At 53.6% G+C, this 18,518-nt stretch overlaps 4 protein-coding genes across 4 annotated transcripts; 2 read left to right on the top strand and 2 right to left on the bottom strand.

Annotated features, from left to right (window-relative positions):
• Nucleotides 1-492: 492 nt before the first annotated feature.
• On the top strand, nucleotides 493-13,117 carry TRIREDRAFT_2956 (uncharacterized protein; the record flags this gene model as incomplete). The annotated part of the gene is made up of 10 exons (XM_006962994.1): nucleotides 493-540; nucleotides 654-4,482; nucleotides 4,538-5,010; nucleotides 5,077-8,356; nucleotides 8,422-8,481; nucleotides 8,548-8,727; nucleotides 8,796-10,117; nucleotides 10,184-12,539; nucleotides 12,607-12,951; nucleotides 13,023-13,117. 10 exons carry the CDS (start codon nucleotides 493-495, stop codon nucleotides 13,115-13,117), a joined length of 11,988 nt encoding a protein of 3,995 aa, XP_006963056.1.
• A 676-nt stretch (nucleotides 13,118-13,793) lies between these two features.
• On the bottom strand, nucleotides 13,794-15,449 carry TRIREDRAFT_120781 (40s ribosomal protein S6). The gene is made up of 5 exons (XM_006963397.1): nucleotides 15,396-15,449; nucleotides 15,142-15,228; nucleotides 14,587-14,949; nucleotides 14,163-14,330; nucleotides 13,794-14,096 (listed from the first exon to the last, which is right to left on the bottom strand). Exons 1-5 carry the CDS (start codon nucleotides 15,399-15,401, stop codon nucleotides 14,001-14,003), a joined length of 720 nt encoding a protein of 239 aa, XP_006963459.1. The 5' UTR covers nucleotides 15,402-15,449; the 3' UTR covers nucleotides 13,794-14,000.
• A 455-nt stretch (nucleotides 15,450-15,904) lies between these two features.
• On the top strand, nucleotides 15,905-16,303 carry TRIREDRAFT_33660 (uncharacterized protein; the record flags this gene model as incomplete). The annotated part of the gene is made up of 1 exon (XM_006963030.1): nucleotides 15,905-16,303. A coding segment is annotated over one exon (399 nt), but the record flags the coding sequence as incomplete, so codon positions are not given.
• Nucleotides 16,304-16,806: 503 nt separating this feature from the next.
• TRIREDRAFT_76050 (uncharacterized protein) lies at nucleotides 16,807-18,476 on the bottom strand (the record flags this gene model as incomplete). Its single annotated transcript, XM_006963398.1, has 2 exons — nucleotides 18,069-18,476; nucleotides 16,807-17,972 (listed from the first exon to the last, which is right to left on the bottom strand). Exons 1-2 carry the CDS (start codon nucleotides 18,289-18,291, stop codon nucleotides 16,807-16,809), a joined length of 1,389 nt encoding a protein of 462 aa, XP_006963460.1. The 5' UTR covers nucleotides 18,292-18,476.
• Nucleotides 18,477-18,518: the final 42 nt, after the last annotated feature.

Here is an 18,518-nt window from a genome sequence, read left to right on the forward strand (position 1 = left end):
GTTTTGCTGGTTTCTGCGATCTCCGTTCCCGCTGCCCGCCTGGCCCTTGGAACCGCTGTTCGAGGACGACTGCACTCGTCCAACGACTCGATTTCAGCTCACGCAGCAGCATCTTCCGTCCCCCCCTCGCCACGCCCTCTCCAGCGACCGACTCTCGTCTTCACGAGCCTGAACCCGGTGTTCCGCTTGCCGAAGCTGCGAATCACCCTTGTTTGCCACGAGACATCGACGGCAGCGAGTCCTGGTCGTGCCACGAACCTTGCCGCGAAGTGCACATTGACATCTCGGCCACCTGAGTTCTCCCCCGCGGTTCGACTCTAGCTCAGCCACCGCTGTGCCTACGACAACCGACTTTCTCCACGGACTCTAATCTGATTACTGCTGGGAGATACGACGACTGCACAAGTCGCGCTGTCGCGCCAGCGGATAGCCGGATTGAAGTGGAGGGGGAGTTGATAACCGTTTCAGCGGCTCTGCCGCTCTTCTTACATCATGGGGAAGATTACAAAGACGATGCAGCCTAAGCATCGAGAGACTCTGGTAAGTTACCTTGTGTTGCGATGGGCAGGCTCAATCAAGCTACGGGCTCGTTTCCGGCCGCCCTTATGTGATTTTTTAAGAAAAATGAGGCTGACTCTTTTGTGCCCTCATAGTCCTCCTGGCTCAAGCAATACGTCGAATCTGCATCAACAGCCCCGCTACCCCTACTCCCACAGCAGCTTGCTGATTTCCCGACGAGATGGCCCTTTGGACGCGGCGACCTTTACCACTGGATCCCACTGTTGAACCGATTCGATAGCGTGTTGGAGCATTTCTGCAAGGTCTACAACTTGAATGAAGGCCCGCAACAGCGCGACTTCGGATGCGATGTGTTGCTCAACCATGCAAAAGACTCGGCCTTCGAAGGCGAGAAGCAGTGGCAGATGGATGAACTCACGCAGCTCGGCTTCCCTTCTGATGGTGACAGAGTTCTGATCGAAGCTATTCTCAAATTCACTCGCATGCTGTTGGAGCATTGCGGAAATCGCAGCATTTACGCCAGCAGTGCTCACCTAAACGATCTCCTCAACTGCATACCTCCGTCTATCCTCATCGCCACGCTCGAGGTAGGGTCGGAACTGGCACAGCGATATCAGGCTTCCGTCAAGCGCATAGGGAGCGCCTCCCGACACATCAGTGCAGCGCTGCTCGCGAACCATTACAACATAGACTTGGATCGCGTCCAGCAGATTGCCTTGCCGTTCGTCAAAACGCCCATCTTCAACATGTCGGAATCCGCCCCTACTAGCACGCACGCGTCCGGGTCCAAGGGGAAGGATAAGGCTGCGACAGGGTCCGGCAGCAGAAATGTGGCCACTTCGCACGCCAACGACTTGGTCGCCATCGCCGCATCTGATGATAGCCGATGGAGCGCTTGGGGCGATGTCAAAGTCAGTTACTACCCGCAGGAAGCTGCTCCATCCCAGTATGACGCTCCAGCAGAGGCGGGGCGCTCGACTTTGCCCTTGACTCCCACTCCACTGCGCCGAAGCTCGACGATGAACCCTCAGCACACACCGAGAGCCCGAAACGCTGCCAGTGACGATTCGTCTCCTCTTGTGCCGCGAACCTCGGCATCTGTGGAGGACCATTCCTCGTCTGGCCAGAAGACGTTTGAGTTGCCTCAACATGTCGTGGCCTCTCGCCCCATCTACGAGCTCGTCAAGCGATGCCCCGATGACATGCCTCCGGCGGCCAAGTATGAGGCGTTCCACCGTTTGAGAGTAGCCAAAGCTCTCATCAGCTCTCAGGAATCCCGACAGCAAATCTTGGCAACTCGCCTACTGGCGGTGACCAACTTGGCATACATACACTCCGAGTCCAATTTTGTCGAGAAAGTTCTCCGCCAGGACATTGATGAGACCCGTCGGTTTCAGCTTGTCTACCAACTGGCCGAGCTGATCCATCCGTCTGCCGATGGCACCATAGAGATTCCTCTGAGGCTGCAGACCATTGCCCTTGCGCTTCTCGAAGCGGTCTCGAGCTTTCATGCGAGACGTCAAGACGTCCTGTCGGCCCTGAATGCAAATGTCAATCACGGGATACTTCTCTACGTGATCAGGAAAGCGGTGGCTGGCATGACCGAAACCCACGATGGAGACGATGGCGATAAGGCGAACGAGATCGACGAGTGGCGAAACAATCTGTTTTCCCTTACGCTGCACCTGTCAATGGCGACTCGCGTCGGTAGTGAAATGGTCTCTGCTGGTTTGATGGATATTCTGGTTGAGATCCTCAATATCCGATCCGTCATTGCACAGCGCCACCACTCAATGGTTCTCGCCTTTTTAGACGGCTTGGTCTGGACCTATCCCAATGCGTTCACTGCCTTCTTCAATGCGAATGGACTGGATGCTGTTGCCAGGTTGATCGTGGACACTATTGGTGAAGCGCGCAGCTTGCTTCGGGCCTCAAAGGGCATCAAACCGGAGCAGCAATCGAGTGCTGTGGACTACGAGATCCCTTATTACCAGCAGCAAACCCTCAAATGGATCCTCAAATTCGTCCATCACATCATGTCCAATTCGTATAGCTACAGCGGCAATACGGACCGCCTTCTGCGAAATCTTGCTGAAAAGTCTGATTTGCTGGCTAATCTAAGGGACATCATCAACGACAAGAAGAGCTTTGGTTCAGTCGTCTGGACAAACTCGGTTACCATTCTGAGCGATTTCATTAACAATGACCCGACCAGTTTTGCTGCCATTTCTGAATCGGGCATGATCAAGACGTACCTCGAGGCGATCACTGGAAGACCTATCCCCGATGACTACACCACTCGTCCAAGGTACCGGGAGTCGGAAGGCGATGAGCCCGGGACTGTGGACGTCTCTGCGATTACGTCGATTACCGATCTTGACAGCCGACCTCACCCTCCCTCGGATGACTCCATCAGACAATCGCTTGGCCGGCCTGTGGCGACAGGCATCCTGGCGTCCTCCGATGCTATCAATGTTGTCCCTCAAGTTCTCAACTCCATCTCTCTTAATAATGCGGGCATGCAATTGGTTGTTGCTTCTCGAGCGTTCGAAAGCTTCCTGGAAGTCTTTGAAAGCCCTGCGCACGTCAAATGCATGGAGGTAGACACGGAACTTGCCAGTAACGTTGGAGCCAGCTTTGACGAACTTGCGCGGCACCACCCGCCCCTCAGAAAGTCAATCTCCAATGCGGTAATTGACATGGTCGCGCGAGTACGCATGCTGGGCATTGAGAAGGCTCGAGTCGCAGGCTGGGGAGTTAAGCTGCTCCCCATTGGCAGTCTCCAAGCTGCGGCTGAATCAACATCGGTGGCCGAAGCACCTAAGCCGCCGCAGGAAGCCGCCGATATGGACATGGCTGACGTTGCCGCGCCCCAGGCCTTGGAAGCTGACAAGCGGACCGAGACTGAACGGGATTCGCCCTACGAGTCGTTCACGCCTTATATTTATGCTCTGTCGAATTTCTTGACCACCTACTTGTCTAACGGTGTACTGAAGAACAACTTCGTCGAAAGGGGCGGTATCGAGCTACTCCTCGATATGTGCCAGTCCCCGAGCCTCACTGCTGGGTATGGCGATTCGATGGCATCTCGAGTTCTGAACCAAGTCATTTCCCAATTGATCGAACATGGCGCTGCTCAAGGCTTGACGTCATTGCTCAACAGGGCTCAGCGTGCCATTGACGTGTTGGAGCCATTGTCAACGAAGACCGAGGCCGTCCCTCCCTATTTTGCCCCTTTTCTGACCGACCTGGGCATCGAGTACAGCAGCTCCGAAGCAGCGGAAATACTTGCGACGGGAACTAATATTGTCAAAGCTCTGCTCAACGCGCAGACGTACATGAAGATCATTTCCGACTGTTTTGTATCGTCCAGAGGCAACACGCTGCAGTTCTACCCCGTCAACGTCTACGACTACTATATAAAGCTAGTGAAGTCGATTGGGCCTCTGCTTCGTGGAGTTTTAGCAGAGGAAGCAGGCGAACTTACCGCGATACCCCAGCATTGGTCTCTACGACGTCACTCACCACCGACGGCGGGCGGCAGCAGAGGCACCGGTGCAGATGTGGAAGGCGATGATGGCTCCCTGACAGACGTTCTCGGGGGCACAGATAGCTGGAGGCCCAACGATGGTGCTGATGCGTCCTCAACGTCCCGTTTGACTGAACAGGAACAAGCTAGTCCTCGATTTCAAAATTACGAAACCCTTCGGGTCTTGCTGCACCCGATGATTCCCACTTCATTCCCCCTTTTCCAGACCATCGGCAAGGCTCTGCTACCTAGAAGGGAGGCGAATCACGGTGACCCATACCACCGGCCACGCCATCTGCAGATTGCGAGAGCGCTTGCCGATACGGTTCTCGACCATCTCAGGCCATCCGTGGCAACTCCGGAGCCAACGTCAAAGGACTTCCACTATTGGATCATCATGCTGCATACCATCCACGAAATGGTGATTGAACACCGTAAGTTTCCAGTTCCTTTGTCTTCAGGTTCACACAGCGGGCTAACATCTCTAAGCGGCTTCATCTCGGCCCACCGACCGTGCAAACGTGCAAATCATCATGCCGGTTCTCCTTGCATTCAAGGAGCGTGACGGCATCGTTGTTCTCAACGACATGTTGCGAGTCTTCGCTGATACAGTCAAGAGTTCCACCGCCGCTACTGCCGAAGACTCCTCAAAGGTCAAGGTTGCTGCTTTTGGCCTGAAAAAGATATTGGACTTGTACTTCATCCTGGTCAATGGGAAGCATATCGGCGACACGCACACTTACTACAACCTTCAGCGACAAACAGACCGCTCCCAATTCGTTCAGAATATCCACAGCCAAATCACCGTCGAATTTCGGGCCCTCATATTGCCTGTCATCATGGAACTTTGGGACTCCACGTTCGTTGAGCGAGTACCAGATCAGACTGTGAAACGACTTGTGGACATTCTCAAGATAGTGGCATTGGGTGAGGGCGAGCTGCAGTCAATGCCAAAGGACAAGGTGCGTATTTTCTGCCCACATCCTGTGTTTCAAAGGACTTGAATCGAGTGCTAATTTCTATTCTAGGTTCCTTTCGTGCTTCTCAAGTATACAGAAGTGCCATTCAATTGGCGGGCTGTCCGGTCCCTTGTTCGCCAGCTCGCCGACGATTTCGATGAAAGTCTGGCACAGGAGGCTGCATATCGTACATTTGGCAACCCTAACACTGCTTCAGCATACTGCAGTGCGCACGAGGCTGAGATCGCAGGTGCTCGAAACCCTGTCCCTCCTGAAGATGCCCCTGATGCCTCATCTCTAGCAGAAGGAACGACTCCAACATCGGCAAGCCGCGATGCCAGTGGTTCTCGTGCCCCTGAACCGGAGGCCATGTCTTTGGATATCTCTCCTGATACCTCCGCCGAGAATCTGGATGACCTGATCTCACAACTTCCTGAAAGCAATGACTTGGCGAATGAGACCGAGAGTGGCGCGGATACGGGGTCAAAGGCTGCCGAACCGACCCCGGCCAGTGCAGAAGCAGGCTCTACTGCAGAATATACAGCGGACAGCTTCAATGCCCTCAAACAAGGCCTTGACGACCATCGATCAAAGCTACGAGAGAATCTGATCGATCAATGCCTCGACGTTATTCGTGCCCATCCAGATACCGCTATCGAGGTCTCCGAGCTCATCACCACCGTCGTTCTGCGTCATCAAAATGCTGATGCTCACGAAGAGGTCGGATCTACTCTCACATCTGCTCTGACGTCCCTTGCTTTGGACGAAGACGAAAGGAAGCGCAATGGGAAGTGTATCGCTGCATATGCTCATCTTCTGGCGCTACTGCTCCAGGATGAGATGTTCTTCAGCCGAAACATGGACACCTTGCGTGACAAGATTGGCGAATATGTGGCGCTTCTCAAGGTCCCCCCGTCTACGCCCAGCGAAGAGCTGCCTCCTTGGATTCCTTTTGTACTACTGGTGCTGGAGACTCTGTTGAGCCATGATGAGAAGCCAGTCGCAGTCCAGTGGAGGGCACCCAAATCCTTGGATGAGCCCGTTGCAGAGCCCGTGATTCAGCTCAGAACACCGTTACTAGATGATCAGCAGCGGTCGGATGTCCTGGAATCGCTTCTGGACCTACTTCCACGTATCGGAAAGGAAGAGATGCTGGCTACCGCTATTCTCAGAGTTCTCATCATCCTGACCCGCAGACGTTCGTTGGCGAAGCAAGTTGGCGAGAAGAAGAACCTGCAAAGGCTTTTTCTTATGGCTAAGCAAATGTCGGGGTCAGGTTCTGAGCGACTCAGGCAAATCAGGTTGACGGCCCATCTCATCACCATCCTTCGCCACATCGTTGAGGATGAAGAAATTATCAAGCAAGTCATGAGAGCGGAGATCAAGTCCGATATTCCGAATCTCCAACGTACCCAGCGCGGCCACCTGGATGTACCGACATATCTTCGAGCAATGGCGCCCATTGCTCTTCGTGCTCCCGACCTCTTCGTTGAGGTGACCAATGAACTGCTTCGGTTTTCACGCTGGAACGCGCCCACTGCTGAAGGCACCAGGTCCCAGACCCTGGTCTGGAAGGAAGAAGACAGCAGCAGTACGAATGTTGCTCAGCCAGAATCGGAAAACGTTCAGAGCGAAGATGTCAAGCCTTCAACTGAATCGGGAGACAAGGAGATGCCTGATGCGCTGAAGCCACACCACGACAGCAAGCGCCCGGTAGTTGAAAATCCGGACGGAGTCATCCACTTCCTTCTTTGTGAGCTCATCAACTACCGAGAAGTCGAAGACAAAGAGGTACCACCACCCAGCAGAGATGCGAAAACCGAGACCGAGTCGGCAGCTTCTGGCGACGCCCAGGACAGTGCTTCTGCTGAAGGCGTAGCTGCCGATGGAAAGGACAAGAAGCCATCAAAACCTACCTTCAAGTCAGAAGAGCACCCGATCTTCGTCTATCGATGCTTCTTACTCAGCTGTTTGGCCGAGCTCCTTCAGAGCTACACGCGAACCAAGATGGAGTTCATCAACTTCAAACGAAGCGCTCCGCCCCTATCTACAAACACGCCCGTCAAGCCCCGGTCGAGTATTCTCAACTATCTGATATACGACCTCTTGTGCCAGAGTAGCCTGAGTGGTACATCAGACAACATAGCGGCGAAGAAGAAGGCCGCGACCTCAGCGCAGACTCAAAAGGTTTTGGTCGCTTTGGTCTCAAAGACCAATGAGAAAGTGTTTGACCGCAAGCAAGAAAAGTACGCTTATGACGATGAGCCAGATCTACTCTTCGTCCGCAAATTTGTTCTCGATACCATTCTGAAAGCCTATGAGAAAGCACCACTTACTGATGAGCCGTTGGAGGTTCGGTATGCACGGATGCAGTGCTTGGCGGAGTTGATGAACAACATGATCGGCGAGAAGGACAAAGAGCAAACCTCCGGGTCTCGCAATGTCGACAGCGTCCAGACTAGGTCACAAGCGCAGCTTCGACGGCTCATGTATGAGAAGGGCTACTTGGATAAGTTGACGTCATCCATTGCCGAGATCAACCTCAATTTCCCGGGGGTCAAACGGGCGATTAAGTATATCCTGCGTGTACTGCGAGTTTTGACTGATACCGCCAAGGAACTGAGCCATTCAAACATCTTGGTATCCGATTCACAGGCTGAGCAGAGTGATGAGGAGTTCGCGTCTACTTCATCCCTATCAGACCTAGACGAGGGCCGGGAGGAGACCCCTGACCTCTATCGAAACTCTGCTCTTGGCATGCTTGAACCTCGTGGCGAGGATGACGAGTCTGAGTCAGAGGAAGCAGATGACGACGACGAGGACATGTATGGGGACGAATATGACGACGATGAGATGGACTACGGCGATGAAGAGATATCGGACGATGAGGACGACATCAGCGATGATGACGAGGAGCTTAGTCAGATGGGGGAAATTGAGGGCCTCCACGGTGACCCCGGAGTGGTTGAAGTCATTATGGACGATGAAGATGATGACGACGATGACGAGGACGACGAAGACGACGACGAAGTAGATTCTGCCGATATGGAGGATCTCGAGGACCGTGTTGAAATTGTCGATGAGGATGGCAACCCTCTTGAAGATGACGGTGAATCAGGTTGGGAGAGCGAGACCAGCGCCGAAGAGGACGAAGAGCCAGAGGTCGATGATATCGACTACGAGGCTGAGGGTCAAGATGAGGACGAGGCTCACCTACATGGAATGGGCCCTGGTGATCTCTTGGATAACATGGCAAGAGCCATCATGGGCGGCGATGAAGATGGATATGAGCCCGAATTGATGGAAGCATTAGATGAGCATTACATGGATGATGGTCACGATGATGGAGGTGAGTGTAGAGATCTTCTTTCTCCCTTCTCTTCCATAGCTGGGGTGTACTGACTCTTCTCACAGATGAGGACGACGAAGAGGATATGGAAGACGAGGAGTACATCTATGACGATGATTATCCACGTGAGTGGCCCCCTTTCAATGATCATTACTCACCGAAGCCATCTAACGTGACCCTTTCTCGAACAGTGAACGACCCGTTACCGCCCATGCCAGCTCTTGGATGGGATGGATTCACGCCTGAGGTTGATGATAGACATCGTCAAGTTTTCCTTCTCGACAACAACAGACGACCAGTCCTTGCGCGAATGGACAACCGCAACCCATTCCCTCCGCGGTTTATCCCTGGGACGCACCGGGATCTGAGTGGTAAGTTGAAAAAAATCCTGGCATACTTTCTCAGTGATCTATTCACTAACATGTCATCATTCACAAAGATTTCCGCAGCTACTTCTCCCGTAGCCATCGCAATAACGGGCAGCAGCCGAATGCAGATGACGGCATGAACCCCTTACTTCGTCGCAGCGATCAAGCTCAAGAGAATCAGCCTCGACCTGGGCATCCACACTCGATTGGCCTTCGCTTCCCAGAGGGCTTTTTGGGCCCAGGCAGACATTTAATGGAGGGCCCCATGGGCTTTCTGGGAGAGCTTATGGAGTTTTTGCCAATCATGGGTCGTGGAAACCAGCATGCTTTCCACGTCCATATCAGTGGTCCTGGAGGTACGCGGAGCACGGATCTTGGACCTATCCGTGGTCTGAGAAGTGAACAGCGCCGAGATGCTGCATCTCAGGAGCCGCACCAAGCAGTCGCTTTCACTCCTGAGACAACCTTGGATCGCTACCAGGAGGAGGCCAGGATGATCTTCGGAAATCCCGTCGCGGAGGCTGCCAGACTTGGCACTGCTATCATCGCGCAGCTCACCCCTGCTGCCATGGAGCTCGAGAGAAAACTGAAGGCGGAGGAAGAAGAGAATCAAAAGCGCCTTGAAGAAGCTCGAAAGAAGCGAGAAGAGGAAGAGCGTGTGGCTCGAGAAGCTAAAGAAGCCGAGGAAAAGGCTGAGAGAGAAAGGAAGGAGGCCGAGGAACGCGAAGCTGCTGCAAGACTTGCAGCGGAAGCCGCTGAAGCCGCCGCTCTCGCCGCCAGTCAAACTACCGAACCACAACCTGGCACTGGGCAAGGTGGTGGAGCCATGGAGGGAGTTGAGTCGACCGAAGCTGGTGTTGCCCATGATGATCAAGCCAACACATCGAGGGCCAACGTTCCGAGAGTTACAACCATCATTCGAGGCGAGGAGGTGGATGTCACTGAACTGGGTATCGATCCGGATTACCTAGCCGCTCTTCCTGAGGAATTCCGGGAGGAAGTCATCGCCCAGACAGTAAGTGAAAGGCGATCTCAAGCCCGCGAGGAAGCTGCCTCGGGAGAAGCGACGGAAGTGTTTCAGGAATTCCTTGATGCTCTGCCAGAGGAGCTACGAATGGAAATCGCGCAACAGGAGCGGCAAGACCAGCGCCGTCGTCACCGTGAAGACGGTCGTCGCCAGGCTACCGCCGCCGATGGCCAGGATGCCATCCCCGCGGAGATGGACCCAGCTAGCATTCTGCTAACATTCCCGCCCGAACTCCGTGAACAAGCTCTCATCGACCAGGGTGAGGATATCATGGGCCAGCTTCCCCCAGACATGGCTGCTCAGGTGCGAGCATTGACTCAGCACCGACCACCAGTTGCTCATCAACGAGGAGGCATGCGCCCGATTGTGCTCCCTGGTAGAACCTCGCTTGGCGCGGCTAGGGTCACAGTGCAAGGCTCGCCGGATGAGCAGGGCGAGAGCAAGACACAACGGAAGACGGTTGTGCAGATGCTTGATAAAGCTGGTGTCGCCACCTTGCTGCGTCTGATGTTTATCGCTCAACAGGGCTCCATCCGAAACTACCTCTTCAGCGTCTTCGCAGATGTTTGTGAAAATCGACAGACTCGTCTCGAGGTGATCAGCACCGTCTTGCAGATCCTTCAGGATGGTAGCACAGACATGAATGCGGTTGAGCGCAGCTTTGGCCAGCTCTCTCTCAAAGCCAGGAAACAGAAGGACAAGGAAAAGGACGGTGACCAGAAGAATCCACAAGGCCTTAAGAGGACTTTGACAACCGTGGGAAGTCTCACAGCTTCTGGCCAGACGAACTCCGAGACGTCGCCACTGTTGATCGTACAACAATGCCTTGACCTTCTGGTCGACTTGTGCACCAAGAATCCACACATTCCTTGGCTGTTCTTGACAGAACATGAATCAATAGGGTCCTCTTCCCTCAAGCGGAGCCTGAGCCGTAGAGGAAAGGGCAAGGACTCGAAGGCGCACAAATATGCGATCAACTCTCTTCTCACTCTCTTGGATCGTGAGCTTGTGACGGAGAGCTCGCTTGTCATGACACACCTGGCAGACCTCCTGAACCGAGTCACTCTACCCCTTCAGAACTTGGAACGTCGACGCAAAGAGGCACAGGATGAAGACGCATCAGGTTCAAAGGGCACAGGCGCGGAGACACAAGCTGTTACTACAAATGCAAACGAGGCAGAGCAGCGAGATAACAACGAGCAGACGGTCGACGGCTCTTCTGCATCTGCGCAGGCGACCTCTTCCGAACAGAAGGCCGCCGGAACCGAGGAATCTGCGGAGCAATCGAAGAGCGCACCGCAGAAACGTGCCCGCCAGTTGCAGCCTCCGGTGATCCCGCCCCAGAATCTCACCCTTGTGGTCAGAGTATTTGTGGCCAGGGAGTGTAGCTCGAAGACATTCCAAAACACCATCTCGACCATCAAGAATCTGTCGGCTATTCCCGGGGCAAAGACGATATTCGGACAGGAGCTGGTCAGCCAAGCTCGCCTCTTGAGCAGCAATATCGTGTCCGACCTCGACGACTTGCTCCCTCACATTGAGGCGGCCACTTCTGGTACCGAAATTCAAGGAGTTGCCCTCGCTAAGTTCTCGCCTGGAGCGTCGGAGCAGAACAAGCTTCTGCGAGTCCTCACCGCACTTGACCATCTGTTCGATGGAAAGAAGAAGAGCGACGACGCAGACGATGGTTCCAGCGAGAAAAACGAGAAGCAAGACCTTGTCACCTCGCTCTATCACAACTCCACGTTTGCTACCATGTGGGAGAAGCTGAGTGCCTGCCTGAGCGCTATTCGCCAACGGGAAAACATGCTCAATGTCGCGACAATCCTACTTCCGCTGATTGAGTCGCTCATGGTTGTCTGCAAGAACACGACGACAAATGACGATCTGTCGTCGAGCATGGTCGGAAAGGACATGCTATCCAGTCCGCAGCCAGAATCTCGCACGGCCAACCTCTTCTTCACCTTTACCGAGGAACACAGACGCATCCTGAACGAACTCGTGCGGCACAACCCTAAACTCATGTCGGGCACCTTTTCCTTGCTCGTTAAGAATCCCAAGGTCCTGGAGTTTGACAACAAACGCAACTATTTCAACCGGAGCGTACACTCTCGGAGCGGCCAGAACCAGAGTCGTCCATCATATCCACCGCTGCAGATTAGCGTCCGCCGAGAGCACGTCTTCCACGACTCCTTCAAGTGGCTCTGCTTCAAGTCAGCCGACGAGATGAAATACGGCAAACTCAACATTCGGTTTAACGGTGAAGAGGGAGTTGATGCCGGTGGCGTAACTCGCGAGTGGTTCCAGGTCCTCGCCCGACAGATGTTCGATCCCAACTATGCTCTGTTCATCCCAGTTTCGTCTGATCGCACAACCTTCCATCCGAACAAACTCAGTGGCGTCAACGATGAACATTTGAGGTTCTTCAAGTTCATCGGTCGCATCATCGGCAAGGCTCTGTACGAGGGCCGCCTGCTTGATTGTTTCTTCAGCCGTGCTGTCTACAAGCGCATCCTCGGAAAGTCCGTATCTGTCAAGGATATGGAATCATTTGACCCGGATTACTACAAGTCTCTTTGCTGGATGCTGGAAAACGACATTACCGATATCATAACAGAGACCTTTTCGGTTGAAGACGATGAATTCGGTGTCACCAAGATCGTGGACCTCATCCCCAATGGTCGAGAGATTGCGGTAACTGAGGAGAACAAGCATGAGTACGTTCGTGTTGTAGTCGAGCACAAACTCCTCTCCTCGGTCAAGGATCAGATGGAGAACTTTTTGAGTGGTAAGTTATCCCCTTTCATGACAGCATTCGTCAAACAACGAGAACCATAACTAACCCTCCTCGTTAGGCTTCCACGACATCATTCCCGCGGAGCTTATCTCCATCTTCAACGAGCAGGAGCTGGAGCTCTTGATCTCTGGTCTTCCGGACATAGACATTGACGACTGGAAAGCGAATACCGAGTACCAGAACTACAGTCCTTCCTCTCCACAGATTCAATGGTTCTGGAGAGCAGTCCGGTCGTTTGACAAGGAGGAGTTGGCCAAATTGCTGCAGTTTGTTACCGGTACCAGCAAGGTTCCCCTCAACGGCTTCAAGGAACTAGAAGGCATGAACGGTATCAACCGCTTCAACATCCACCGCGACTACGGAAACAAGGATCGCCTTCCGTCTACGCACACCTGCTTCAACCGTAAGTCTTTGCTCCCCTCATTGCCAACAATTCCAGGTTATTGAACATCATATACTGACAATCCTTTACAGAGCTCGATCTACCCGAGTATGACAGCTACGACATACTGCGCTCGCAAATTCTCAAGGCCATCACTCAGGGAAGCGATTACTTCGGCTTCGCCTAATTGCAATGTGGATGTTTGCGAAGTTTGCAAGGATGCGGCTCATGGAAAGCGTTCATAATTGATTGGTCGAGCCAAGTATTCATCTTTCACTGGGCCTTGTATGATTGTGGTGAATGGCTTTTTCAGAGTCAAGCCAAGGCAAAGAACAGAAAGAGAAACCCGAAAAAAGAGCAAAGGGGGAGAAAACAACAGGAAATATCAACATAGTGGAAGAGGGAAGGCTCCCTACTCAGGGATCTTGCATTGCCGAAGAGAAGTGCAGATCTCTCTGGTAGTTGCAAGATATCTTGACGTGGGATGATGACACGGAAAGCAAGGCTGTTTGTTTGGTACCCCATGGGGGGTGATGAAACTATGTATTAATGTTTGCAAGTAGATTAGGAATTCATCCGGCTTAGAATAGGGCAAATACAGTGGGATTTCGCTGTGAAAACATTTCCTAACTTTGCAGTGCCCATTTCACCACTTGTGTACTATATCTGTAAAGAAGGAGACCAATGCGAGTTGTGACATATTGACGCTGTCCTTCCTTATACAGATGGCAAGGTAGCAAGAGACGAGGCGCCTCAACTGTGTACTTTGACCATGAGGTCCTCTTCACAAAGCATTGGCTTCGCCAAATCAGAGCATTTAAGCCATCAAATCACGAGGATGAAATAGAAAACGCGAGGGGAATTGTCATGAATGGCGTCATGAATGCATTTTGAAATCGAAATGCTTCTAATACATTCGTGGCAGGTTGGGCCTTTTTTTATCTGAAAGCCCCAGATATCCCTTCACTCCGATTGCATGCAAACCACAGGACCAAAGGTATGATGATGGAATTTCCCCTCCCCCCTTTTTTTACATTCATTATATAAAGAAAACGCCCGAACGAAACCCCTTATTTGTGCATGGAGCTTGCTCGTCGCTTGCGGGCATCGGCCTTGTGGGCCTTGGCCTCGGCGACACGCTTGGCCAGGATCTGGGCGTACTCGTTCTGTTATGACAGTATTAGCATCATGGACCCAAAAGAATGTTGAGTTGATTGTAGGGTTTTACTCACGGCCTCGTCCTTGACCTTCTCGGCCTGGCGGCGCTTGAGAGCGAGACGGTGGCGCTTGTGCTGCAGGCGCTGGGGGGTGACCAGTCTCTGGATCTTGGGAGCCTTGGTGTAAGGCTTCTTGCCCTCGCCCTTGGGCTGGACCTCTCGTCGGATGACGTACTTGCGGACCTATTGAATTTGCCCGTGATTAGTTTTCCCAATGATCTCTCATAATTGATTTTGTTTTGAAAATCTCGGCACCGGACAGACTCTTCTTTGCTCGCTTTTGAAGACAACAATCAAGTGCCCCCGAATAGCGGAGAAAAGGAAAAGAGTCTGTCCAGGTTTTTTTTTTCTTTCTTCTCACACTCTACCCAGACTGCCACTCCCTCCACCGCAGCTCCGGGTAGGCGATGACCGAGTATGGGTACAGGGTGAAACATACATCGTCATCCTTGGTGAGGTTGAAGAACTTGCGGATCTTGGTGGCTCGCTTGGGGCCGAGGCGCTTGGGCTGGACGACGTCGGTCAGGCCGGGGATGTCGGCCTCGCCCTGCTTGACGATGCTGAGGGCCAGGACGGACAGGTCCATGGCGACGATGCAGCCGCGGACCGACTTTCGCTTGCGCTCGCCGGTTCGTCGGGGGCGGTAGCAGGAGTGGCCGTCGGAGAGGAGGAGGCGGACACGGCTGGGGTGCATGACACCCTGCTTCATGGGGAAACCCTGCTTGTCGTTTCCACCGGTGATGCGGAAGATGTAGCCCTTGAACTCGTCGCCGAGGGAGTCGCCGGGGACCTCAGCGCCCATCTATAGATCACACGTCTGTTAATTTTTCGATTCTCTGATTGTTTTTTTGGGGAGACGAAAAGATCGGAACATTGGAGATGCAGAAAAAGGTTTCGATGTATCGAGCGCGTTGTTTCTCGTCGATCAAGTCGAAAACGATCTAATGCTGTTCCGTTCTTCGTCAAAGGAAGAGGGGGGATTCTTTGAACGTACGCGCTTCTCCATGAAGACGGCGAGCTTGCGCTCATCCTCAATGTCGATGAGCTTCTGGCTGCCATTGGCAGGGTAGGAGATGTTCAACTGCGAAGAGAAAAAAAGGTCATGTTAGCAACCCGCCGATGAACCTCGAATTGGGACGATGCAGATAACTGGTGCCAGCATGATTGCTGCAGCAGCAGCAGCAGCAACAACAACAGCGAATGCCATCGGGAGTAGGATTGTGCATCTCTGGGGATCTATATGCGTACCTTCATCTTGCCAGTGTTGTGGTGGTGCAAGTTTGTCTTGACCTGGCACGCGTGAAGTCGGCTTTGGGTGTTGAAGGAATTTGGGGCAAAAGGGTAGGGCAAAGGGGAGCGGATAACGGGCGGGCAGGAAAAAAAAATCGAGGAAAAGTTGTGTGCATTCGCCTAGGGCTCCATTTTGGCGTGTGCGCAAAATTGCCCTGGCCAATGAGAGAGGCGCTGCCGCTAGTTGCGAGATACGTATCTGAGGGTGGGGAAAGGTGATCTGAATCTACAAACTGTGGCTGGTGCTTCATCAGCCTCACGTCAAGTTGGACCTTGAATGTGGCGCTGATCCAACATTGGAACATGTGGGGGCAGGATCTGATGCCTTGATGATGAGCTTCACGTAACTTACATACCATCATCGCCTTCATCTTAAGGGGTTTCCTCTTTGATTCTCTCTTTTACCACGATTCACATACATCGAAGCACCCAAAATGTCCTCATCCACAGCAAAACTATACCCCCCCTCGAAAACCCCCTCTCCCACCCCCAACCCCCTCCCAACCCTCCTCCAAACCCCCTCCGGCCTCGCCATCCTCGAGCTCCAAGGAAGCATAAACCTCCCCCAGGACGCCCACGGCGAGCCCCTCAAGGACGTCGAGGTCGGCAGGCTCGAGTTCCCAGACTACGCGCCCGACGCCATCGGCACTGCCTGGATGAAGCGCGTCCACATGTACATTGGCCAGCACCAGCGGCTGACGGGCGAGGTCAAGAAGCTGCCCAAGGCGCTGGCCGTGGTGCGCAGGCGGCAGAACAAGGTGCTGGAGGGCTCAGGAGGGACGTATGTCGAGGAGGGCGACAACAATCTGGAGGTGGTGGAGATTGTCAAGTATAAGCTCATGTTTGGGAGTCGGCCGGAGCCTGTTGGGACGGCTCATGCTCCGGCTTCTTGAGGGATGAAGAGGGGTTTTTTTCCAAGTCTCTTCATCTTTTTCTGCCTGGGACTGATGATAACTCCTGCGAGTTAGCATCTCGCGCTTGATACCGATCATCAGCACTTCAGCAAGGAACAACTCCGATGTTCTGAACGACTCCTCATTCCAGGAGGCCATCTTCAGTCTCACTGCTATATCAGAGGAGACAGCAACCAAAAGCGTTACTACCGGGGCTGTAACCATTGCACTACAGACTCCTCGAGTTGCGGCATTCACAGCCCGCCTTTTTTTGGCAACTCCCCATGAAGTATAATCGAGATTGCCATTCTACCAGTCGCTCCGAATGAATGAGAGCAACGACATAGGGAGCCATCATACGATACGCATAGAGCTTTCATCTCATGAAGCATAGAAGTATGCTCTTCAGCTTATATATGTACATATTCAAGCAATCTAGCTTCTAGGCCATGACTTTCAACGCTTTCAAACGGCGATCATGCCGCAACTCCCTCCAGCGGCTTCGTCCTCCCCAACCCATCCCTTCCATAATAATCCATCGGGTAAATACCATCACCACCCTCCTCCTTACTCCATCCACCTCTCTTCTCCAGCGCTACAAGCGCCTCGTAAGGCGTCAGCAGCGGCCTCGGGAATGCATATCCCCAGTCAATGCTCAGACGCGGGCACGCAACCTGGACCCAGCACTCGACGTCGCTCATCATGGCAAGCTTGCCGGGAAAGATTTCGCTCAGCAGCAGATCGACCTTGGGTATGCCTCTCTCAGCCAGCTCGCGCTCAATCATAGCCAGCGTGTGCGGGTTGCCCTGACGGCCGAGAGATCCCAAGATGAGACCCCAACGCCGTGCCTTTCGAGCGGTCTGGATGGCGGAGCGACGCACCGACTGCATTTCATCGTGTCCGTACGTCTCCCGCGTCAGCTTGCGCGAGTACGGGTCGTAGCGGTAGGCCGGAATGGCCGGGTTGTGGATCATGATGCTCTCGAGGTGGAAGCGTCCGTCGCCAAGGTATAGAATCAGGTCGACGCCGTCTTCGTCCCGCAGCCGAGGCGACGTGCAGCCCAGAATCTCGCCCTTGCTGAGCGGTCCAATCTGCGGCACAACGACGCTGAAGCCTGCCGCCTCGAGGCTGCTCCGCACACCGTGGATGGTAGCGTTGAACTGAATGGTGCCGACAATGGCAATAGTCTTGCCACTGGCGAAGTTCCTCTCCAGCGAGGCTATCAAATGCGCTGTATCGATGCTGATGTCGACGAAGACGTACAAGGTCTTGATCTTGGTGACGTCTACCGGTATCAAGCAGCTATGCGCATAGTGCACCAGCAGGTCGCACCCCAGCGCCCGCGCCGTGTAGTCATCTATGCAGCAAGCACCATACGTCACGTCGCCCATGATGAGCGTTTCGACGCCCGGGCAGAACTGCGTGATGATGTCCGAAATGGTCGTCGCAAAGAGGAGGAGGCCCTCGGGCATCTGCAGCGCCACCTTGCGCGCGCCGGACTCGCGCACGCGGTGTATCGTCTTGGGGATCTCGAAGTTGTAGTTTGCTGGCAGGAGGGCAATGGCTTCCTTGAGGTTGGGGTCTTCTGATATCTCTGGCGGGACTCGGTTGAGCAGTCGTGGCGCTCGTCGGGGTTTGGCAGCTGTATTGCGATAAGAGGTTAGAATGAGAGCCAAAGAAGGTGACGAAGAAGGCGTTCAGCTTGTCGACATTAGGTAGACTGAATAGCGAAAAGTACCTTGAACAGCGCCGCTGCCTCCCTGCTCCGTCGTTGCCTTTGCCGCTGCCGCCTCATCTGCCGCTCTTCTTCCTACGAACCGTCGCTTCGGCTGTCTTGTTGTTGTGGTTGTCGCCGGCGTCTCATTCTTTGTAGTTTCTGATTCGGTTGTGTGAACTTCGAGTCGCGCTTCTTCGATATCCGCCGCCGCGCCGAGATCGACGAGCGCCCTGTCGTCTTCCATCTCTGATCAATCTCCGCTCTCTTCTTCCTCTCTTCCTCTTGCGATTATGATCTCTTCTTGCCCCACGCTGCCCCTCGTCTGCAGCCTCTTTCGATGTCGCTCGTTTGGGAGTCTGCAGACTAGGTAGGATAGATGCAAGCTGCGAGGTCGGTATCTATTTGTAAGCCTGGTTCAGGTGCTGCGGGAGCCAAAGATCGGGCAGTTGTTTGTTTTATGTCGAGGTTTCG

This window comes from Trichoderma reesei (genome assembly GCF_000167675.1).
Source record: "Trichoderma reesei QM6a unplaced genomic scaffold TRIREscaffold_4, whole genome shotgun sequence".
In the NCBI taxonomy this organism is placed as follows: domain Eukaryota; kingdom Fungi; phylum Ascomycota; class Sordariomycetes; order Hypocreales; family Hypocreaceae; genus Trichoderma; species Trichoderma reesei.

Coding starts and splice junctions, on each gene's coding strand:
- TRIREDRAFT_120781 (XM_006963397.1), bottom strand. Junction 14,950..15,141: donor CCGTCTTCATGGAGAAGCGC/GTACGTTCAAAG, acceptor TGTGATCTATAG/ATGGGCGCTGAGGTCCCCGG. Junction 14,097..14,162: donor AGAAGGTCAAGGACGAGGCC/GTGAGTAAAACC, acceptor CTGTCATAACAG/AACGAGTACGCCCAGATCCT.